The 24532-nt window shown below is 52.7% G+C and overlaps 1 protein-coding gene across 3 annotated transcripts in view; it reads right to left on the reverse strand.

Annotated features, from left to right (window-relative positions):
- SSBP3 (single stranded DNA binding protein 3) overlaps positions 1-21759 on the reverse strand; it is a 162283-nt gene extending 140524 nt beyond the window's left edge. For all 3 annotated transcript variants that reach the window (XM_058552502.1, XM_058552501.1, XM_058552500.1), the window contains exons 1-4: positions 21640-21759; positions 20573-20645; positions 20290-20351; positions 17583-17667 (exon numbers count right to left, since the gene is read on the reverse strand). In XM_058552502.1, the coding sequence (XP_058408485.1) occupies positions 17583-17667; positions 20290-20351; positions 20573-20645; positions 21640-21695 (276 nt within the window). In that variant the 5' untranslated portion in view covers positions 21696-21759. The remainder of the gene's footprint in view (positions 1-17582; positions 17668-20289; positions 20352-20572; positions 20646-21639) is intronic.
- Positions 21760-24532: the final 2773 nt, after the last annotated feature.

Raw genomic sequence — 24532 nt, forward strand, 5'->3', positions numbered from 1 at the left:
GCATTTCAAGCCCTTGGAAAAGCGTGAATGGCGGGCTTCGAACTAAAGAAATCCCTCTGCTAGGGTGTGGCCAGACCCTCCCTGAAGAACAGATAAGAGCTGCTCACAATTAGAAGCCACGCCTGCACAAAGACCACAGCCCAAGCCTCAGGCTGCCCCCCTTGGAATCTTGTTTATCCTCCTCCGCTAAGCAAACAGGAGTCTTCTGAGATAATGCAAAGGTCAACTGTAGACTTGTGTGGCCTGATAAAATCGCCCCCAACCCTGAATTACAGGGGGTCACATCATAAAATATTCCTGCAGAGAGTTAGAGGAATCAGAACCAGGCTGTTTCCCATCATCCTGGGTTATCACGGGCTCAGGGATGGCCTTTAGAATTCCAGACCACACCCCTGCCCACTCACTCCCCAGCACCCGTTACAAAAGGCAAAAACTAGGCAAAAGAAGAGTCCTGGGGCTTCCAGCCCGAGAGGCCTCAGAAGTTGGCAAAAGGTTGGGTTAACTTAACACTGAGCATTTTTCCAGGCATCTCTGAGGACACTTCACGTCTGAAGCTCCATCGATATGTCAAAGACCCATTTCAGAAAAGAAAGGCGAACACCAAGGCCAGAGGTCAAACGTCAAACCGGTAGCCAAACTTGGACATGTTCTGAGGTCATTAAGGCTTCAGGGAGCCGTTCAAATGCACAGACTGTATAGACAGGGCCCAAGGAGGTGGGCAGCCCCTGGTCCTTCCTGATCACTCTCGTAGTCAATAAATATGAATCAGGTATCCACCAGGTGTCAGGCCCTGAGTTTACAGGCCCTGCCCCATGGGCTCAAAGATGATTATAAGAAGTTTCTTACAATTAGGTGACATCTAAACTGAGATGTGAAAAATGAATAGGGTTTCCCAAAGCACAACAGGCAGGGAGAATGGCCTGTGCAAAGGCCCGGAGGTAGGGAGCCTGCCTGGCCCTTTCCTTCTTTAACTGCAGCCCGGCAATGTTTGGTATCTAAGTCCCGGGGTTCACACTCCACTCTAACAACAAAAATACATAGTCATAATTTTTATTTCTAAACACAAAAACATTCCAAAATTACCTCAATTTTTTTCCAACATACAAGGTCCATCACCTCACCTCGCCCTGCTGACCACTCCATTTCTGCAGTGGTCTCCCAGGAGCAGTAGCTTCTCATTCCTGAACAGTTCACATGGCCTCCAGCTGAGGACACACGCCAGCTCCTCGCCGGCCAGTGGTCGCCCCAGCTGCCTGTCCACGTCTCAGAGCAGGCTGGGCAGGGACGGGGGAGGACATGTTTCCTAACCAAAAGAGCAAACCCGATCTGCTCCAGGCAGCGCAGGCCAGGAAGGAAGCAGGAAGTCATCCTGAATGCAGCAAGTCCTCGCTCATCCCTAGGTGAGACCAGAGCACAGCCCAGCAACGGGCACTCCGTCCGGGAAGGTAAAGACGGTTTAGCGGCAGGACGCAGGGCTGAGAACACTGCTCTGGCCCTGTACACGGCATGCACTGGGGACGCACAAACACTTCTAACCTAAAAGCACTTAGTTCCCTTGGCTGGCTCTGTCCTCACTCTCACTCCCCACCAAAAAGAGACTTCAGGAAGAAAATGAATCAAGTTTTACAAGCTTCCCTATTTACCCAGGGCTACAAATCTATCAGTGGGGAAGCTTTTAAAATAAACTCTCTCCTAGCACTGTCACTTCCTTTCTCCTATTTGCCACTACACACACACACACACACACACACCTCCTCCTCCTCCTCCTCCTCCTATGGGTTTCTTTAACCTTGGCTGTGGATCCTGAGTCTGAAAGAGGAATTCCAAACTCAGAACACACACCAATCCACCACTCGTAAATACTTCCTGCTTTTTATTCGTCTCCTCCCATTTACTCCTGTGTCTAAACACATCCAGCACATCCAGCACAGCTCCCTGAGCAGGGATACCATCCCCAGAACACTGGCCACCTTTCAGCCTCTTGTTCTTTCATTCTAGAAATATTTACTGGGCATCTTCTAAGATGTTCTGCATCACTGCCTCGAAACAGTACTGCAAGCTGAGTGCAACCTCCATTTTACAGATGCGGACACTGAGGCCCAGAAGTCAAGTAACTGGCATAGGTTACACTGTGTGTCAAGGCTCCAGCGGGGATTAGAACTCAGGCTGTTTCACCTTGTGCTTTGCACCCTGGTTCCCTAGCACTCCATATCTGTCAGACACAAAAGCAAAGTTGCTTCCCTTTTTTTTTTTAAAAAAAAAAGAAAAGGACTCATTCTGGATCGCCAGCAGCTTTAATATTAAATCTTGAAAGCTAAAGTCCATTTCAACTGTTGCTTCCCAAAAGGATCATGGAAAACCCAGCCAGCAGAAAATAGAGCCTGTGCTTCAACATCGACGACACCATTCAGTGCGGTTCCTGGAGGCACAAGGTCTGGGGCAGCTTTCTCTAAGACAGGGAGGATGCCAGATGGGCCTAAGGAGCTGGCAGCCCAGTGCTCAGGGGCCTGGGATTAGCGTCTCAACCTCTTGCTGCCCACAAGACTCTGGGCCAGGAGAAGTGAAGGCTGGGTGGCCTTCCTGCAGTGGCCCCTGGACCTCTTCTACAGCTTGAGGTTCTCCAGATAGCTGACCACATCGTGAACTCCCAGGAACTGGGAGGAGGGTGGGGAGATGGGAAGGCCCTTCTGGCAGATGAGGCGATGCAGGCTGTGTGCTGAGGTCTGTGGCTGGAAGCAGCTCAGATCTTCTCACGTCCAGTTCCAAGGCTACTTATAACCCGTACTTCAGTGTCTGCAGGGGAGGCAATCCACAGCATCCCCCAGAAAAACAAAATGGGAGGAAAGACTTGCTCCATTTTCAAACCAGCCTACCCCACTCACCCTAAACTGTCTGGCTCCTTTCTATACCTCTAAATCCATAAACTGGCCCTACTTTCTGATCCCATCTTCCTTCCAAGCAAAAAGTCCCTCTCCTCTCTGGCCTCTGTCCATCTGCAGCTACTACCTATCAGAATTCCCTTCCTTCCTGCCTGTCGGGATCCCTCCTCCACCCACCGCCAGTCCATTCCTGCCCAGCCCCTCCACACCTGGCACCTCCGTCCCCAACTCTCCACTTTCTCAGCCATAAAGCAGAGCAGTGAGAACTTCCATTGCATCTGTGCCTCTCACTGGGTCGCCCAGTACATGAGAAAATATTTTCTAAAAAGTCAGAAGTTGGGCCGGCCCCGTGGCTTAGCAGTTAAGTGCGCGGGCTCCGCTGCTGGCGGCCCGGGTTCGGATCCCGGGCACACACCGATGCACCGCTTCTCCGGCCATGCTGAGGCTGCGTCCCACATACAGCAACTAGAAGGATGTGCAACTATGACATACAACTATCTGCTGGGGCTTTGGGGAAAAAAAAAGGAGGATTGGCAAGAGATGTTAGCTCAGAGCCGGTTTTCCTCAGCAAAAAAAAAAAAAAAAAAGTCAGAAGTTGTTATTCACATAACAACTCTGTGGTGTTGGTGTCTCTGAGGTCCCGCCACCCTTCATACACACAGCAGTCTCCTCAGTGGATTCTGTCTCCTATCGCTTTCGGGGTATTGGTCAAAAAATCCCCTTGAGGTGAGAGACTGGGGAGACCCTAAAGAACTCTAACCCAATGACTCGACAGCAGGAAGCTGAAATCCAACTTCTCCTTTAGAGCAAAAACAAAGTTGCCAAGTGTCAGGCCATCCATCCTTCAAGAAAGGAGGATTTCCAATCAACCCTTTCAACAAAATCCAGTGTGGCCTCTTAACTCAAATCCCCCTACACCACAGAAGGGTCTTCTCGGATTATTTTCCTTCAAAAACACATGATTTACACATTGAGTGTCTTTACTTCCCAAACCATTCAGAATTAGGGAAAGGGGGGAAAAACGTCTGTTTCTATTTGAAACTGTCAAAATTAGCATTCAGTAATTAAAAATCACACCCTTTCTCTTAATAACCTAACCAGCATGATACAATCAGGTTGTGCCAACTCTTTAATCTAATTGACTAATTACAGATTTTAATTTAGTCAGTTACTGAACAACTGTTGACAATTTGTTTTCATTAGGGACAGAACAGAATAAATATTTAGGCTTCCAGTCACAAAGACTCCTGCGATCAGCTCTCCACCGTGACCCCAACCTCAGAGCAGGCTCTGGCTGCGGCAACATCCTGAGATGTAGGTACGCGCTGCTCGCAAGCCACTTCCCGGCCACAGCCTGCGCCCGCCCAACCCGCCCACAGGTCCCTCCTAAGGCAAAATCCTTACAGGCAAGCAGCAGCCTCCATTCCCAGAGTACAGGCAATTCCCAAATTCACACACGTCACTCAAGAAGTGGCAAACACTTAAACGCTGTGAAGAAAAATAAATTCAACGCTACATGTCACTGGCTTTTAAGCAACAAAATAAGTTAACAGTCAAAATAGGTTTATCTGCATTCATCTCACTGGGACGCAAACTGTCACCGACATCTTTTTTTTTTTTTAAAGACATACGTTTACAGGTTTCTACCGAAATGATCCAGTTCTTTCAAAGTGCATTTTTCCCCCAAGGTCCTCCATCTCCCAAAGTCATCCAAAAGTTTGTTAAAATAACAGTGTGGCTCAGAGGCTAGGAATGGGGCTCTGGGTTCAAATCCTTAATGGCTTCACTTCTCTGAGCATCAGTTTCCTTGTCCAAGCAATGGACTAGAAACAGCCTCTGCCTTGTAGAGAGTCACAGAGATTAATGTCACGCCCCTACACAGGGCCTGGCCCAGAGTAAATGTGCAATAAATGCTGGTCACCACTCTTTCAGAAATCACTTTCGTGTTCCTCGCTGTCCCCATGCTACAAATTAGGAAAGAAAGAAGACAATGGCCAGTTGGTTGAGACAGATGATTTCTGGACTCACTGTCCAGCGGTCCACCTCCTCCGCTCGATGCCAGCTCAGAAGAGCAGGGAACACGGTACTTGTGCCTTTGCAGGTCTGTAGGGATGGGGGGCCCTGGCGCATCTTCTGGAGACGGGAGCCTTCCACTCAGGGTCTTACACCCCTGCGGCGTCCACCCTTCCAGCTGCATCCTCCCTAACAGGAAAGCCTTGCCTGCACTGCATGGATGACCTAGAGCAACCTCTGCATCTGACCCTCCTAACTCCCAAGGGAAAACGTGAAGCCCTTCCCTCCACACAGCCAACCCTGCCCATCCCAGAACAAAGCTAGCAGCCACCTACACTGCTGGGTAGGCGGGGGAGGCACAGAAGAAAGCCAGCAGTTCCCCCCAAGGGCTCTAACCGGGTCTCTCAAAAACTTTCGGACTCTGGAGCACTGCTAGTATTTTTTAAGCTCACCAAGAATCAGGTCTGCCTCAACTGAAATGGAACCCAAATTCCCAACATTTTCTGTTGGCTAGATTTCCACCCACCTGGTGTGCTCACGTGGCTTCCCCTGAGCCGAGGAGAAGCTCTAATCAGCAACGACATAGTTCTTGTTTTTCCTATTTCTTTATTAAAATGGTGACTCAATGCATGCAATCTATCTGTAAATGAAATATTTCAAGCATGGAGTCCACAGGGGATGGCAGAGATTAAGAAAAGGGGCCTTGTAAGTGAAAAGATGGGGAAACTCTTCTTTAAGGTACACGGGCCCAAAGCAAGATGTCTTCCTCCGGAGTCAGGCACTGAAGACCAGCCCAAGCCCCGCACCCGCGGGCAGCACAGCACCCGTGACCCACACCACCCATGGGCAGGGCTTCAGTGTGCCTGTCCCCCAGGATCCTCTCCCACCTAGTCCCGCTGCCCCACCATCACACCACCCTGGGCTGAGCAGTGGGTCATCCATTAATCAGGCAGCAGAGACACCTGAGCTGGTATGAGTTCTTAGGGAGGCAGCAGGGGATGGTAGGAAGAGCACTTTAGTTTAAGTCTACCTTCAAATTCCTGAATCCCTCCAGTGCCTCAGGTTCCTCGTCTACAAAGCAGGAATAAAAGCAGAACTGAACCCACAGGGCTGTTCTGAGTATACAAGAGACAAAAGCTAAAGCACTTAGGAAGGTGCCTGCATACAGTTAGCACTCAATAATTGTTCGATACTGTTATTAGTTCTTCCTCCACGAAATAGGAAGAATATCCTGTCCCCCGCACTGCCCAAATAGGGTGAGAACTGAATAAGAACACTTGTTTTAAAACTCAGTACACAGTAAGTGCTCAATAAACCAGTTTCCTTCATTAAATAGGAAATTCTTATTATTAAACCACAACGCTGTAGTTTAGTAATTTATCCCTCACCCTGAAACCACCATCCCAACTTCCAATGGCTCAACCTCCCATGGAAGATCGTCGCTCCCTAAAATCGTGGGGGCCAGTGTCAAACAGTGTGATTTTTACCTAGTCTCTTCTCCTCCAGTTCTCTTGACAAAGATGCTGTCGGCAAAATAATGCCAAAGAAAGTATGTGGCGACAGTCAACTAGATTTAAGTTCATTTCCTGTAGCTTGGGGTCAGAATCGACTGAAGCACTCTGGTGATCAAGTTTTCTGCAATTCCCTATCCCACGCATTAGCTCGCTGACAGAAATTCACTGTGGTATTTAAAGTGGCAGCCATCACAACTAACTCAAATTGTATTGGCTTCCCCGATGCTGAAATGCTCTGCTGAAACCATCAATTGGCCAATTCGGAGATAACATGGTGCCTGAAATTCCCTGTCATGCTGTAAAATCCCCTTTTGGAGCGGCTCACCAGCCCGGAGATCCACAGCGAAACCTGCGACCAGAGCTGCAGGCCAGCCCTGCCTCGTGTAACACAAGCGCTCGGGAGCGGGATCTGGCCGGCGGCGGGCGCGCAGGGCTGCCAAGAGGAAGGGCCTCCAGAGAGAGGATAACATTTTCTACTGGAAGCCTTCTAAAAGACAGCGAGAAAAGAATGGCAGCATGCACACGCCCGACACCAGGCCTGCCCACTGGGCCGCCTGCCCCTCAGCACAGGCCTGATGGCCAGAGCCACGGGAAGCCCACGGCATCGCCCAGAGAAAGCTGCAAGATTCCTAACGGACGGCACAGACACAGGTGCCAACCTCTTAAGGGGAGGTTTTCTCAAGTCAGTGGCTGCCACAGGAATCAAGAGCCCATCCGGCCATGGACTTGCTGTGTTACCACCCTACTCCAGGCCTCAGTTTCCCCATCTGCAAACTGAGAGGCTCCTTTCCTAACATACATTCTATCTGTTCAGATCTGAAACAGACTTCTCAGAAGCGGACCACAATTACAAACCATTTTCACATGCTCTCACCCGACTTCAAAAAAAGCTTGAGAGGCAGAAAAAAATCCAGGCCTTATTTCACATCACAGACGCACCAACTGAGGCTCAGAGCGGCCAAAGGACTTACCCAGGGCCATCTGAAAGAATCAGAACTTGAACCCTGGTCATCTGAGTCCAGGTCCTGTGTACTGTCCAGGACACTGCGTTGGTCCCCATCACCAACCAGCGCTGAGCCAGGCCGCAGCACGCACCCAGGAGTAACCGCCCGCCGGCCCCCTGTATCGCAGTCCGGTCTGCAAAGTCACGCTCTGTCCATCCCGAGAGCTCGCAAAGCTGCAGCTGGCATCCCGGGCCCGGGGGAGGTCTGCCACCCCGGAGCCTGCTCTCTCAAACAGCCTTCTGTGACTGCGAGAGAAGCATCAGAGGAAAACCTCCGACGGGGCCCCAGGGAGCAGCCGTGCTTCTTAAGGTCAGAGGACTGTGAAACAGAAGTGAAATGTCAGGCGCTTCACCCAGACAAAGAGCGGGGACACAAAGCCCGCCCTGGGAGCTGTGCACACAGCTGTCACCGGGAGGAGACAGGAATTTGGGAGGCTGGGCCGACCTGGGTCAGACAGGACACCCTGAGACCTATTCTCAAGATTCTTGCTGTGGCCTGAGCCCTGCAGATGTTCAGACAACACAGTCCACAGGGGGCTGGGACCCCCGTCTCAACTGCAGACAGGCAAGAAGACCTGCCCCACAGCCAGCCAGAGGGGAGAAGCCGCAAACTTCAAGTGGGAGCTCCTGTTTATTCAGCAGTCCACAAGCATCTGCTTGCTCAACACCTTCCACATGTTCAACGCACCAAGAATACAGCAGCAAACACCAAAGGCAGAGGTACCGCGGAACCACCAGGCACCGCTCTGGAAGCAAGGTGGGCAAACAATTCTCTCAAGAGCCCTCAGAGGCAAGAATAATTCCCCCCTTACTACAGATCAGGAAACTGAGGTCAGCAATCGCTTGTCACTTGGCCTAAGACACCCAACCTGCAGGGCCCAAGATGCGCTCTCAGCCCTCCCTGGGCTGGTAGCTTCCAAAGTTTAGACTAGACCCACCATGAGGCACATTTTACATCGCAAACCCAGGGCCCACATGCATTCACAGGCACACATAAATCACTGAAAACAGAAGTTTCCCAAAACAATACTTATGTTTACTCCGTGTGATACAGTTTTCTTTTTTCGTAATTGCCGGTGGTGACCCACTAAGCTGATTTCACGAGGCACTAATGGGTCACAACTCACAGCCTGCAAAACAATGTGTTCCCACGTGCCGCTTGTCCATCTCCATTAAAACGTGTACTTAACACGCCTGATCCTTGGGCAGGGATCAAACCCTTCTCACTTCCCAAGGCTCTGAGTGTCACTCACCAACCACGGGATTTATTCAAGACTCTGCAACAGGCCCCAGGAGGGGGGGTGGCAGAAAGGGGTGAAGATAGGGAGGGCTCCTGCCCTCAGGAGCTTTCAGTCTAGAAGGGGAAGGGAAGAGATACAGCCTTGACCCAAATCACTCTCCTTCCAGGCACCGTTAGCAAGTGAATAAAAGACACAGAGTTCCTGGGAGGAAAGGAGAATGTTCTGGTGGGGGTGGTCCTGGCAGGCCCGGAGGAGGCAGCCACATTCCAGGCTGGCATCTGCTCTACAGAACGGCTGGCTGGCAGGAGAGCAAAAAACCCAGCTCAGGTGGTGCGACAGGAAGGAATCCGGGGAAGGGTCAGAGCGGGCTGGGGAACGTTCTAGATTCCTACAGCAAGAGAAGAGGCCAGAAGAAAATGGACACTGACGATGCAGTGAACACAGGCCAGGGGCTGACCAGGAGTGTCCCCGCGACATCTCACTTCATCCTCACAAGCAGGGGGCTGGTTTGTAGGCTGTATGGGAAGTCCCCTCCTGCCCTAATCACTCGAGGGCTCTTGAAGAAAGCGGATTCAAAGACAGGGAGGGATCCAGAGAACTAATCAACAGGTGAGCAAGACTACCAGCTCCTGTTTCACAGGCACACACTTCTCATACCAACATGATTCTGCTGCCACCCTCCTTTGGGCCAAGAGAAATCCAGGATTCCCGCCAGGCCAAGGTGAGATCATAGAACGACAGCACACATTAACATAGCACTCACACTGCACCAGACACCATATGCACCGTGTGTGCGCTGTGCACACAGAAGCTCATTTAATCCTCATGACCACCTGATGAGGCAGGTGTACTTTATTAACCCCGTTTTCCACCTGAGGAAACTAAGGCACAGAGAGCTTAATTAAGGTGCCCAAGTTTGCACAGCCTGTAAGGCAGTAAGGCAGCACAGGGCAAAGGAATGAGTCCTGGACCCTGATCAGGTTTGCAGGTTTGAGTGCTACTGGTGACCTCAGACAGGGCATCTTTCCTCTCCTGGCCTCAGTTTACCTACTTGAAGATGACTAGGTGACCTCCAGTTCCATTACCTGCAACCCTGCTCTCTACATACATCCAATACGTTGCCCAGCCACGCTGGGTGGGACCGTTCACCTCCTCCCATCCACCCTGACTCTGCATCCTGGTCTCTCCGAAGAACAAGATGATTCCGCACAAGTCTTTTTTTCTTTTTTTTAATTCAAAGTAATGAACCCAAGATAAGAATCTATAACCTTGGGTCATTTTTAAAGATTTTTTTTATTTATTTATTTTTCCCCCCAAAGCCCCAGTAGATAGTTGTATGAAATAGCTACACATCCTTCTAGTTGCTGTATGTGGGACGCGGCCTCAGCACAGCCCGAGGAGCGATGCGTCGGTGCGCACCCAGGATCCGAACCCGGGCCGCCAAGAGCGGAGTGCGTGCACTTAACCGCTAAGCCACGGGGCCGGCCCCGCACAAGTCTTTTTAAGCACTTGTCCCAGCTGGGCTGCATCTGTCTCTCCAACTAGCCGGTGAGCCGAGAAACTCAGCAGTGTCTCCTGCTCCTGGTCTGCGGCCAGCTGACCAAGGCCTCAGGCCCACCCCAGGAAGTTCAAACAGAAAGCAGCCGATGCACCCAGAACCAGCTTCCCATAGACCTGCCATGGCCAACACCTCCCTTCCGAAGCTCACCATCTCCTCAAGGCCCCTTTTTGGGACTCCTCGCTCAGAGAGTCAAGTGAGGCCTGAGGCCGGCCCAGGCAGCACACATACCAAAGAGGACGACGACAGGACCCTGACTTAGGGGCTTTCGATCCTGTTTAGCCCTGTAGGTATTTACACCGCACTTCACAGCACAGCTAACTTTCCCCGCACAGCTTTCCATGCCTTCCCAGGGCCACCCCACGGTGGGCTGAGCAAGGACAACCCTGTGCCTATTTTACAGTCAAGAGACTAGACTTTGAGAAGCGAAGCCCTCACCAGCTAACAGCTAACAAAATTTGAATCCAGATTTCCACTGATGCCAAGTCACAAGCGTTTGGGTCTTACCATTTAGCTACACGGCGGCCACATGTGGGAGTGGGACAGGGCCCCTCTGTCCAACGCAGATAAGGGGGCAGACATCTCAGGGGAGTATTTATCAGTGCCAGCCTGTGGCAGGACTGCCTGCTCTGCCCCTTGCAGGGGTGTGGGGGTGAGACAAGAGGGCTGGTATGGGAGGAGGACACATCAGGGAGCCTGGGACCCTAGGCACCCAGGCACCGGAGGGCATCACTGGGAAATTCAGTTTCCTGCAGTCAACTCGCTCTCCCAGAAAAATATGCTGTTGTTTCCATCATATTACAAGTTTTGGGGGAAAACTTTAGGACTGTAAAGAGAAAGCAAACAAACTTACTGAGCACTAACCACAGAGATGCCCATTTTATATACATACTACTAGTTAACCCTCCTGACAACCAGGCAGAGGAATCACTTATCTCCTCATTCTACAGATGGGGAAACTGAGGATCCAGAAGTCTGCCCTGCCAAGAAATGACCGAGTGGGGACAACTCAGGTGTGCGTCCCAGCTGCCAGTCAGAGCCCAAGCCCTTCAAAATCCAGTGGATTCAAGGCCCAGGAAAAGAAAAGCATAACCGAAGAGCAACATTCCTAAAACTCATCTCGCCGAGGCTACAGAAAACCCCATTACCCTGGCGAATCAAAAACAAACAATCATTATTGTCTATTTGCTGTAAGCTCCCAGCAACATGTATTAAAGAAGTTTATGTGAATCGTCTAATGCACTTGTGCCGTGGTCAGAATTATTACCAAGCTAAAAAAGATTAATTTTTCTAAATACTCTAAACCCTAGACACTATTATAAAGGCTACAGCTAGTGTAACATTTCTGTTATCTTGGTTGACAGGCCCTCAGGCACACACCTCCCTTCCACTTCTCCCTCTTAAGACTTACACACACACACTCACATACAGAGGCGGGAAGGCCGAGGGAAGGGGCCGAGGCGGCTCTGGGTCCCCGCTGGAGAACCCGCTTCCCTTGGAAAACTGAGACGGACGGCCTATGCGACACCGCAGGGAGAGCTGGGTGTCTTCCGCTCCCTCGGGGCGGTGGCTGGCACAGAGCTGACTCTCTGTCCAAGTTTGCAAATGCTTAGCTAACAAAGATGGCATTATGCAAAGACCGGTGCACACGGCTGGCCTTGGAGTTCAAATGAAGTAACCACTGCCAAAAACTTTGTGTGGGTCCCCACCACTCCCCCGCCCCACGTCCCGCCTTGAAATAAAGGGCAAGGATTTGCAATTTGGGGTCTTGTAGCCTCTTGAAACCCATTAAGGTGGCCTCACTGCCTGGGTTCTGGCAAAATGCAATTCCAGTTACTCACTTAGTATTTAATTAGCTACCAATGGAGGAATCTGGCAGCCTCTGGGGTTAAGGGGAATTGCAGCAAACCGGGTGCGAGCCCGCAGAAAGGACGCAACACACAGTCTAAGCTCCAGGGGAATGGGGAAAAAAGCAACTGTGTGTATGTTTTCTTTTTTTAACCTGCCACACAAGGGTGCCAAGGGTCAGAGACAAAGGCAACGCTGTGAACTCGCCAGGACCTCTGCGCAGATAGCTTGGCTGGCTTATCGCAGGGGAGAGCACTCCCCCAGCTACTCGGAGCCCAGCTGCGGCCTTCTCCCCTCCCTGCCCGCACTGCCACCCTCTCATGCCCCTGCCCCCAAAGGGTTCTGGCAGGTGAGGACACTCCCTGCCTGGCAGGAACCTCAGGCCTGCACATCCAAGGTGAGCCCTCTCCAATATCACTCTGCTATTTCAAACCCACCAAGGACGCTGGACCCCCGCCACGGAGCCACAAATACCTCAGCTCCTGTCCTCGTCCAGGACTCTGGGGCACCTTCCTACTCTAACCAACCCTCCTGGAGGCACAGGCTCACAGCTGAGGGTACAGGGGTCAGCAGAGTCCTGCTGGGTGGGAGGACACGGACAAGGGAGCCAGCCCGCTGAGGGAGGATGAGTCAGGGGCTCACAGGGGCACAGCTGGAAGGGACCTCAGGTCTTCAGAGCAGGGAAACTGAGGCTCGAGCCTCACCAAGGTCATGGGACTCCATGTCCACTGCGCTCCCCAAGTTCTTCACTGGGGACCACAGAGGGGCTCGGGCTCAGGGGCAGCAGTCTGTGAACCTCCTGAAATCACGTACAAAGTCTCCTTTGTAGGGACACATGCATTTTCTGGAAGAAAAGGCCATAGCTTTTATCACATTTTCCCTGCCAATGGAGCCACTGCACCATAACCAACTCCCTTCCCGAGCCCAGGTCCCTCCTCTGCCAGTGACTCTGCAATTCACCTCTCAGGGGCTCGGTTCAATTCCCTGTTAAATTCATTTCTTCAGTGAATATATATGGGCACACTTTGGGTCAAATGCAAATATCTTCCCTCTGTGTTGCAGGGATTCTGTATCAAACGGGTGTTGTCAAAAACTGAGAGGTGGAACTTCAAAGACCGTGGTCTAGACTCTGCCACCTCCTGGCTACATGCCCTTGCCCTTGGACAAGCCATCTGAACTCCAGGCCTCAGTTTCCTCATCTGTAAAAGGGGGAGAGATTTAATAATAAAACCTGACCAGCAAGGCACCTGTGAGGCCAAACCATAACCATGTATTGGAAAAGCATTAGGAAAAGAACAGCACATGAGCCGTGCCAGGAATCAACACTGCTCTCCAGCACCTGGAGCTCAGCGGCCACTTCAGGGCCTTACCTCTGCCACTCATTTCTCGCCCCCAAAAGGAAAACACAAAATCAGCTACCACAAGGAGAGAAAAGACTGCTGGTAGTGGAGAAGGCACCCAAGACACTTCTATCAACCCCACAGACCCTGGAGGAGATCAAAGTGGAGGAGGGGGCCAGGACAGCACCGGGCCCGCAGGAAAAGACACAGCTCGCAGTTGAGAGTGTCTACTCCACGCAAGGCCAGGACCCAGACAACAGCGTCCAAGAGAACCCAATGGGACCCTAAGGACTTTCGTCAACATTCAGAACCACTGCTCAGGCTGGAGCGGCGGGAACAGCAGGGAAACCCAGGCAGGGTCCCTGCGAGCCTCCTCCCATAGCCCCAGGGCGCTTCTGACACAGGGCAAACCAACTTCTCAGAAAGGTCCACTCCTGGTACTGAACCCTTAACGCTCCACACTATGTGTGGTCAACATCAGGGCACTCGGGCTTACAAACAGTGAGCCAGGGAAACCGAAGTTGCAGGCGTGTGGCGGAAAACAGACAGTGACTCAAACAAAAACTCACCAACTCAAAGAAAATTTAAACCCCCTCCTCGCTGAGCCACCTGGTTCATTCCAGGCCCTACAGTCCGGCCTTGACCTGAGAGGAGCTTTTGAGATGACCTGACCTCTGACCCAGCCATAAGGAATGGGAGACAACTCGCCAGGAACACAAAATCATTTCCCTCAGAGAGCTGAGACGGGGATCTTCCCGATGGAGGTCCTTTCCAGCCTCTTCATCCTGCCCCGCAAACACTTACCACTTCCTACCCACCACGCCCGGCCTGGGACCTGGGCTGCACAGACTCCCGACAAACCTTCAGAATCTTTCGTTCTCCTTGACCTAAAACAGGAGGCCAGTTACTGCACACTCGCATCTACACTCCACTTAATCTTGTGAAGAGGATTTAAGGAAACTAGTGAACCCACAGGAAAATCACCTGGCTCAGGATCACCCAGCAAAAATGAAGTCACCAAAAGAACACCTTCCAACACTCCACTGGCTGCTCCAGACCAGGTCGGAGCCCAAATTCCCTATTTTTCTTTACCCATAGTCCCTTAACCCCTTCATTCAATGAGCACACACGCCTACTATGTACAAGGTACTGTGAGAGCTACAGAGATAAACAGCTCTGTAGATGAATGGTCTCAGGCATGGAAAAAATTAATAAGCTGTGGTTGGAAAGACAAACCTGAATGAGAAGTTAGTCGGAATAGGTGCAAACAAATGATACCCACCGTGGACCTTGGGGCCGCGCCATGGCGGGGTCAGGAGCACCAATATGGAGCCAGTCGTGGCCTGTGTTTAGATCCTAACTCCACCACTTACTGGGTGTGAATTAACCTCTCTGTGCCTCAGTTTCTTTACCTGCAAAATAGAGTTAACGTGCCTTCTCTCACAGGGTCACTGGCGGTTTGAAATGAGACTGAACCTATAGCATCAGCACGGGGCCCAGCACATGGAAAGCCACCAAGGAAGACTTTGTATAGGTGGTTTTTATAGACATTGAGATGAAGGGGCCATCAGAGTGCAGAAAACTATCATAAAAATCCTCCATGAAGGAGAAGGTAAAAGACAGATAGGATGTGAACAGATAAGAGACACATGCATTCCAGACAAGAGGAAGGGAGTCCAAAAAGAGGCTACAGCAATAATTCTAGCAAGAAAGCATGAGGGTTAACTGGATGGTGGCCATGGGAATGAAGACTTGAGAAGGACAAGGAGAAAAGAGGGTTCCTTTTCTTAATTTTCTTAAATATTTCTTAATTTTCCAGTTGCTTCTGTCACCTCTGCAACTCAATACCACCCCTTAACTCCTTCACAGTAGACATGTTTCCTTCCCATCCCCACTCATCATTCATTCCTCCCTCCCACATGACCTGACTCTCAGGCCACATGAGACAAAGTGGATTGCAATCCAGGAAAAAGGGTTTTGATCCCCAAATCTGTAAATCCTGGGCCTCAATCAGTGTGACTTCAACTCTTGGCAGCATCTTCTAAATGTCTATGCCAACCTCAGCAATCTCTACACAATTCTGCTGCCATTCCTTGACAAGTTACTGAAGGCAAACCCATGCAAGCCTTCACTGCCACCACACTGTTTCAAGACGGCAGACCAAACCACAAATTGCCAGAGAGTCTCATATTATTTACTAGAGCACCAAACTTAGTTAAAAATCATTAACTTCTCTGAAAAATACTCTGCAAAAGCTAGCACAGACATCCTATATCAACAGACTGACTTGAAGTAAGTATGTCCACCCATCCCCCACTCTAAAATGAAACTATTTGCATAGCAGTCAAAGACGGGCCACACAGGAATTGGCCGTCCACAGGTTTAAAAAAAAAAAAAAAAACACGCAGGATTTTTACCAGGTAGAAAGGTCAAATTCACCGACTATTTTTTGTGTGTGTGTGTGAGGAAGATCAGCCCTGAGCTAACATCTGCCAATCCTCCTCTTTTTGCTGAGGAAGACTGGCCCTGGGCTAACATCCGTGCCCATCTTCCTCCACTTTGTATGGGATGCTGCCACAGGATGGCTTGCCAAGCAGTGCGTCGGGGCGCGCCCGGGATCCAAATCGGCGAACCCTGGGCCGCCGCAGCGGAGCGCGCACACTTAACTGCTTGCGCCACCAGGCCAGCCCCACCACTGACTATTTTTATATGGCTAATATGCCTCTTAGCCTCCTCCTCCAACCTCCAGCTCAGGAAACCCTATGATCACCACCACAGATCTTCCCAGAAGAACCACATCACAAGTGAACCGGTCACCTCACCTTTTACTACTAAAAGTTGGCCAGGCCTTAAGTACCATTCGCCAGCTTCTCTTTTTCAGCCCTGGAGAAGGCACAAGAACTGGTCAATTTCCTCAGCATTCCACTCCAAGGGCATTCACTTTTCAGTCACAGCAAAATTTCATCACATTGAATATTCTCAAAACCAGTGAGCCTCCAGCTGAGTCTCTAACTCCTCGTATTACAGGAGAAATTTTCACCATAAAGATATTCCTGGTAATGGGATGTGACCACTTGCGAAACTCAACCAAATGGGTTCTGGTCTCTTAGGCCAGCTTCAAACTCTGCACGCGGGGGATACAGATGGCCTGGCCAAGTAGGTGGGCCCTGACGACGTTCAAGAGACCAATTTCCATGCCCTAGAGCTTGGGGACCATTCCTACCCACCTCATCAGAAGTGTTAAGACCAAACAAATCACTCTTATGTGCACATGTGTGTGCACAAAGACAGACAGACACAGACACACACTTAACCTTCTACAAGGCCAATGAGAAGACTGGAAGGAGCTGGGACGATCTGCAGACACTTCCCCTTCCCTCTCCCCCAGAAGATCCTAACCTGACTCATCTGATCATAACGTCTGACTCCAGCCCAGGTTTGGAGTCCAATTTTTTCTTTGAGGGGGACTGCCATGGGAGATGGACATGTGGCAGACATCTCCCTCATAAGCATTTCACAAATCTTAAGCAACTCATCCAGGTAGAGGATGAATGATAGGGTACAAGGCACCACAATGTGACGAAATTAACCATCTCCACAAGAATATTTTGAACACAGGATTATGGACCAGCCAAGGAGCTCAAAGTATACATCATCCTAGTGGATACAACACAAGCCCCACTACCAAACACACCCCCCGCCCAAAACATCATTTAAACGATCGCTCGCTAGAAAGTAATGCAAGAGTCCATTTCATCAAATTCTCACTCAACCACTCCTTCTACTCCAAAACACGAGTTTCATATTTGTTTTTTTTGTTGTTGTTATTGTTGTGGTCAATTTTTTCTTAATCCAGCACCAAAGAGGCTCAGTCCCCTCTCAGCTAACTGTCCACTTGGAACATAAATCTCACATGGTTGAGCCCCACACAAAGCCATTTAACTCTCCAGATAGGCATCTACACTCTTCCACATAATTACAACATTATGAAATTCCGTTCACCAAGTTAGAACGCTGCTGGAGGAGGGTCCGGAGCAAGGGCAGCCGGGAGGTGGGCAGAACAGAAAGAAAGGCAAGGAGAAAACAAAGACTACTGCCAGTTGGCTGTGTATTTGCTTTTGGTACTAAAGAAGTTAGAGCTATCCAACCCTGTAATTATTGCCGGGATTAAAAATTCGTTACTCACGTAATCATGAAAGGCTTTCGCTTCACTTGAATGTTCACAAGTGTCTCGCCTTTCAGGAGCTGCACAGTAAAGGTCCCAAAATACGCTGCAAGTCGAAAAATAAAATAAGATCGGGTTACTAATTATTATTTGTGTACCAACGGCAAGTGCCCCACGCATAGTGCTAACAGCACCAGATCTCCCAGAGGTTGGATCCTACCTTCCAGACTCATTGGGCAAACTCAGCTGAGAAAACAAAATGGACCGAACCTCTTCTGTAACTTAGCCACTTGTAACCACTGTAATAGTTCTCACGTATCAGGCACCTAGTATGTGCTAGGTGCCTCATACCCATGATGCTGCTTGTGACTACCCAGCGCTGTAACGTACATGATTTTATCCCTACTGTAGACATGGGGCACCTGAAGTTTGGACAGGTTAGTACAACCCACCCACTGATGCCCCGACAGGACGGGTGGGAATCTGGAGGAGAATCCACACCCGTCTCATCTGTGCTCCTTTTATCACCCCCCCAAACCAAAACGGCTGCATTTAGTAAAAAGATTTAATTGTCAAAGTCAGGACTATGATTCATATACGCAGCAATCTGAGTGACCGGCAATAAAGAGAACCTACAGGCTCTTAATCCCAGAGCCCACCCCCCAACCCCAGACCCCTCCTTCCTCACCCTTACCCCTCCCCCCTCACCCCCACTCCCACTCAGACCCTCCCTCAAGGTATTCTTATGCAAGAACCATTCCTGCCCTGCCTACCAAAGAACACATATCAATCAGCCAAAGGAGAGACTGGATGACCAAGAAGCCAGTCCTTTCACTTTGAAACAGAGAACCCTCCTCAAGAGGCACCTACCCTAGACGTCCCTGCCTCAGCCCCCTCCGTGATTTTGTATGGTCACTCCAACACTTTGTATTACAAGCCCTTTGTTGAACAGTAAAACCCTATACAAACATGCGGTAGTCATTAACAAGGGGCCTCAGAAACCCTCTCCAGGTCAGAAGCCGAAGGCCCAGGGATGGGAACCTGCTGGAAGGGTAAAATGGGCTCTGAGCGAAAGTCCGACTCCTGGTCCAGAGCTCCTGTCCCCACCACAATCTGCCAGCACAGAAGAAACCATCTCAACCACCAGCTCTGCCAGTCATCAGACGAGCCTCTCACTCAGGTGTGTGAATTCACAGCCTGGCCCCTCGGTCAGCTCGACGACTCCCTCCTACCTCGAAAGCTGTGGTTATTTGTTCAGAGTCAAACTGGAGGTGGCAACTTTTAACTAACAAGATCACAGCCACAGCCACTCAGAGCCACCACTGCCTGTGTCCAGCACGACAGACTCTCCGTGTTCCAGGGGCTGAGACAAGGCTGGAGAAGTTTCGGGGGATTACAGATAGAACAGGAAAATCGCGGGCTTCCACCAGCTGCGGACAGAGGCTCTTGAGCCGCACACATTTGATTAACTCCTCCACACACTAAAGATTTCTAACACTACACGCTCCCCAGCCCCTTCTAAGGAACTTTAACTCACAAGTCTAAGTTTCTGCAAAATCCATGACCAGCAGACCTGCCAACCCCATCCACACACCCCTCTCCAAAAACGGCCAAGGAAAACCCATCGCCCACTCTTACAGGTAAGTCCTTGCGCCACACCACAGGCTGCCAACACCGGCAGTTCCGAGGTTGGCAGGAGTAATTAAAAACTCATTTTCTCTGCGCAAGTTAGAACAGACTCTTCATCCTCCTGCATTTCAAAGAGACTTGAACAGTAACCTGAGCTGGCGGTCAGGTAAACGCTAAGATCCCAAGACACGGGCACTTCGAGTGCTTTTGAGCTCAACCAAAATATCAAAAGCCGCTCTGCTTTCTTCTCCTTTTCAAAAGGATGTCAAAGACTCCGCCACTCGGCCCTACAAAACACCCAGGTCTCACACTCTCGCAACTCGCTCCCGCTGACCCTCAGCCTCCCTCCCACCTGCAGCAAGCAGAGACCAGACCTGAGTGGCCCCACGCCCGCAGGGGCCCCGGGCCTGAAAGAGGGCCACAAACAAGAGGCAGCCCCTAACTCCCAACTACAGGCACTCTGTGAGGTCAACCAGCTAAGGTCTGGGTAAAATGAAACTTTGTGGTTTTAGGGATGTTGGGGGTGGGAGGAGGGCCCTCAGAGGAGAGGAAGGTCCAGTCAGTCTGAATCAGTATCTTTAAAGGAAGTGGCAGCCCCTTCTTGCTTTTTCTCAGGGTGCCTGGAAAAGGCCCCAGTTGATTTTCATTCTCAAGGTTTCGAGCTCACAGAAGAAAAAGGAAGGGACAGACAGGCTAGTTGTAAAACAGACCTGGTGTCCCCTCCACCCCGCCTCGCCCTACCCCCACTCCCTCTAATTAAAGCAGCATGCAGAATTGACAAAGATCCTTCAAGGTTTTTTCAAGCCCCTGCCTAATGCCCAGAGTGAGATGGGAAAGTAAGGAGTTTCTACCCAAACACCAGGCAGGATTCAGTAGGTTCTTAGTAAGAGGGAAAAGAGGAGGCGAAAACTTTAGACATCAGCCCCTTCTGCCCTCTCCCTCTTGCCCCAGTGCTGGTCCCACTGCACAGAGGTGCTCTGCTGCCGGCAACACCGCATGCTAAGGCGTGGGGGGCCTGCTGTAGGCCTCCCATCTTTGTTCACCAGGACCCTGGGCTCAGAACAAAACAAACACACACAAAACTATCACATAAACTTACCACCACCACGAGTGCAAAAACCCTGGTGGTTCTCCCAACGTGATGTTTTTTTCCCATCGAATCTGAAAAGGAGAGAGCAGAAACAGCTTAGAGGAGCAAAGGGAAGGGGTGGGCTGGGAGCTTCCCCCAGCCAAAAGGCTGTGAAGATCAACTAACAATAAATGCCAAAAGGTGATAAAAATTCAAAATGGTGGCCACAGTGGCTGCTCCTGAAAACAAAGGCTCTAAGAATGGGGGCGGGGGGGGTGTCAAGAAATTGGATGATGGGGGGAGTTCCACTCACCTCCGACAAGAAGGTCTGTGCAGATTTCTGTGCTCCTACGTGCAGTAAATATTCGTAGACGTATAAAGCTAACCTAGAAAGTGAGCAGAGAACACAGAGAGAAAGAAGGGTCAGATCATACGGGGCGCTCGCTCCTGGACCTTGCCAGCCAGCTTCCAGCCCTGTCTGCGCTATCCCACCGTGGCCCCGACCAGAGGTGAGCAGCCAGCTCGGCCCTGCCTTGGGGCCGCGGGTGCGAGCAGTCCGGGGTGGGGACCAGGGAACGCGTTACTTCAAGCCGTGGGGGCTGGAGAACAGCCCCCAAACTTGAACTTCAAGAGGCGCCGGGACGAAACCCACCTAGGTCTCTCAGACTCGCAAGCCACCGACCCCCGCGAGCCTCCCTCCTTTCCCCGACCCACTCCTTGCCACCCTCTCCCCAGCTCTGGGGGTCCGGAGAGACGCCATCCCGGACTCCGGCGCTCAGTGAGCTCTGGAGAGGGCAGCAAAGCGCCACCGTCCCACCTCCCCCAAACAACTGTTCCCCAAGCCTAGGGCCAAGCCGGCGCCGCCGTCCCTGCCCAGCCCGGCGCCCCGGAGGGCGCGGAGCCGGCAGCGAGGCCGAGGGCAGGCAAGGGAGAGCGCTCGGGGCCGAACAAAGCCCCGGCACGCACTCCTCACGCCGCGGGCGGACAAAAGGAGCCTTCGGGGCTGGAGAAGCCACGCGCCCCCTGCCCGCGCCCGGTGGGCGAAGTGCGGCCCGGCGGGAGCGCCCAGGCCGGGCGGGCGCCGGGGCTCGCTCGCGGGACCTCGCCCACTCCTCCCCGCGGGCCCCGCGCCCGGCACGCCCCGCGGCCACCAAGTGCCCCCTCCCCCGGCGGCGCCCCCGTCGCCCCTTCCCCGATGCCCCAGCATCGCCAGCTCCCAACAATGGGCTCTCCCACGCCGCCCGCCGCGGCCTCGGGAAGAAGCCAGGCAGCAGCGCCGGGGCAAGGGCGCAGCAGCCCCCCGTCCGCCCGCCCACCTGCCTCCCACCGCCCGCCCGAGCCCGGCGGCGGCGCGGCCGCCACTTGGAAGACGAGGCTTACTTTTCCCGAGCCTGCCCGTCCGAGGGCACCGCCGAGCCTTTGCCTTTGGCAAACATGGTTTGCAGAGAAGAGGGCGCCGAGCCTCGCCGCCGCCGCCGCTAGCGCTCCGCTGCTCCCGAGCTGCCCCTGGCTCCCGGCCCCCTCCCCGGCTCGCCCGCTCGCTCGCGCTCTCCTCGCCGCGCTCCCTTCCCTCCCCCCCCGGCGCTGGCTCCGCGCTCTTTCCAGCTGTCAAAGCGTCAGCCCTGGCCGCGGCCCCATCGCCCTGGAACTCTCCCGCGCCGGCTCGGCCTGGGTGCCGCTGCCGCCGCCGCTCGCCCGCCGGCCCGGCTGCCGCTGGCTCGCGCGCCCGCCCGCCCGCCCGCCCGGCTCCGCCTGCGCCGCCCTCTGCGCCTCCGGCACCGCTGCCGCCGCCGCCGCCGCTGGTCTACTTGGAGCGCAACCGAACGTGGCTGCCCGGGCGGGCGAGCGCGGCGGGCGTCAACGGCCCGCGATGGATGGCCGCCTCGGCCAATCGGCGCTCGGGGGCGGGCCCGGGGCGGCCGGGAGGGACGCCCTGTCAGCGCCCGGCCGCGGCAGTCCCCGCGGCGGCCGCCTCCTAGGAGCCGCTGTCTCAGCTCCTGCGGGCGAGCCGGGGTGTCCGGGGCGCGCGTCGCCTCTCTCTCCTGTAGATGTGGGGAGGAGGGGACACGAAGCGGACGGAGCCCTGGTCTCCCGGCCCCACCGGGGAGGGGGGTTGACCAGCGCTCTCGGCGGCGAGGGCCACTGGGGGGCGGGGGGCGCTGCGGCAGCGTCGGAGGGGAGGGGGCGCGGACCCCTAAGCGGAGCAACGCGGGCCCCCTCCCGCCACATCCCTTCCCTTATCTGCCCCTCGCCTCCCCCCGCCGCGGTCCGCGCCTGCCCAGCCCTTATCTCCCCCCTCCTCGCCTGCCCTCCCCCTGGGCCTGGGCCCCGACCCCGACCCCCTCCCCAGACTTCAACCCGGCCGCCCCGCCCCCGGTCCTCCCTCGCGCCCAGTCTGGCCTCCGAGCGCCGGGCCCGGGGCTCCACGCTGCGAGCTGGGCGGCTCGAGCCGGCGCCGAGGCGCGCGGCTGCTCCTTTACTAGATCATTAAAATACTTTGGAAAACCCCAAAGTGGGGCCGCGCGAAAATGGCCTTTGGCGTGCTTTGGGGAGTCTGGGGGAGGGGACGGGGGACTTGGGCTAAGAGAAGGGAGAGTGAATGCTCCCAAATTTCCAAGGTCTGCCAGCCCTGGCAAGTTAGCCCCTTGGCTTCTCTACGGGAGACGGTACCATTCTAGGGGAGGGGGCGTCACCTGGGCGCCCCGCGACGCGGAATGCGCGCCACAGAAATCTGCAAACTTCAAATAAATGGAGCTAAATTGGGGAGTGGGGGACGAGAGTCAGGCGTGGGGGGAGGGGAAGCTTCCATTGTCAGTGACCCAGGTGTACAATGGGAAATTGAGGGGGGCGCTGGCAGAGTGACCCAGCTATTTGCTGCTGACTCCTTTCTGCCCACGCTGAGAATCCCGGGGACACACTGCGTGTCCCTCACTAGAGACTCTTAAGACCAGAAACCAGCGAAATAGGGGAAGACTCCCCCATTTTCAGACTGTTTTTAGAGCGCGGTTCTCTTTAAATGTGATAAAACACAGTCGGCTCTGTCTCTTTAAAAGAGTCAAGCAGAAAAAGCTGTGTAAGCGCTGATTGGCTGCCTGTTTGGATACATCTTTAGGGGAGCCTTGAAACTGTTAGCCTAGGTTGATTTTTTTTTTTTTAAACTGTGCTGTTCCAATAAACAAGTAACGCCCCTCCCCCTAACATGCCTCGCACCAAACAATTAAAGGATAGGTCAGTGTCCTCGGGAAAACACGTTTCAAGTAGGAAAACTCAGAAGTAGATTTTAACAAAATAAAGAATAATTCCCTACCGTTAAAGTTTGCTTATTTTGATCTGTTGAAGAGAGAAAATTGGCTTTTAAAAGAAATGCCCCGCAGCAAATGGATCTGCATTGGTTCAGGAAGGAGACTCTGGGTGCATTTTTGGAATAATGTTCTACTCAGTGTAGAGTAGAACATTCAGCCTCCTTGAATTCGAACACAGCCAGGCCCCGCAGACGCCTCTGGACGCACTATGCTCCCTGTGGGGACCGGGAGGTCGCAGTGGAAGGGGCAGAAAAGGGAAACTCTGAACCCTGGTCTGTGGTTGTCTGCGTGCTGGCCCCTGGTTTAAAGGTTGTTCTGTGAATGAGAGAGGCATGGAGGTTGGGAGGGAGTTGAAATACAACGATAGGGGAGAGAAGGAAATAATTACAGTTATTTTTTCCCCTAGGCGGTTTAATTTAATAGGGCTAACTTAAGCTACCTTAGAGCCCACACTAATTAAATTGGCCTGCTCATACCCTTCCCCTGGACTTCTATTTTTGATGGGCTAGGAACGGCCGGGGATGGCTTGTCAACAGACTGACTCACAAGAAGCCTGACTCATCTTGGGTCTGCAAGGCCCACAAATTATGAGTATCAAGAGTCTCGGTTAGGTCCTGGCTAAAGGAAAACACTGCCCTTCTCTCCAGCAGGTTGGCCATGCCTCCCAGCGTCAGGACTGCTGCACAGGCGGATCTGTTGATGCATCCTTTTCCTCATCTGTCAAATGGGAAAGGGAGGTTAGAAGACCTTTGATATCTTTCGAGAGTCTGATGTTCTATGACGCTGATTTCCCTTCTGTAGTTTTCTTCCCCATCCCCCACCCTGAAAAAAGGACCAGCACCTCCTTCCAGAGCATGTGTGGCAAGAAGAGAGGGGATGGCATTTGGGGAACCTGTACCAGGCACCCTGTCCCTGTTGTCTGCGCTTGGCTGGGGCTTGACGTGGAATGAGCCCCCATGTCATAGGTTCCT

The sequence above is a fragment of the Diceros bicornis genome, chromosome 13, assembly GCF_020826845.1.
Source record: "Diceros bicornis minor isolate mBicDic1 chromosome 13, mDicBic1.mat.cur, whole genome shotgun sequence".
Taxonomy (NCBI): Eukaryota; Metazoa; Chordata; class Mammalia; order Perissodactyla; family Rhinocerotidae; genus Diceros; species Diceros bicornis.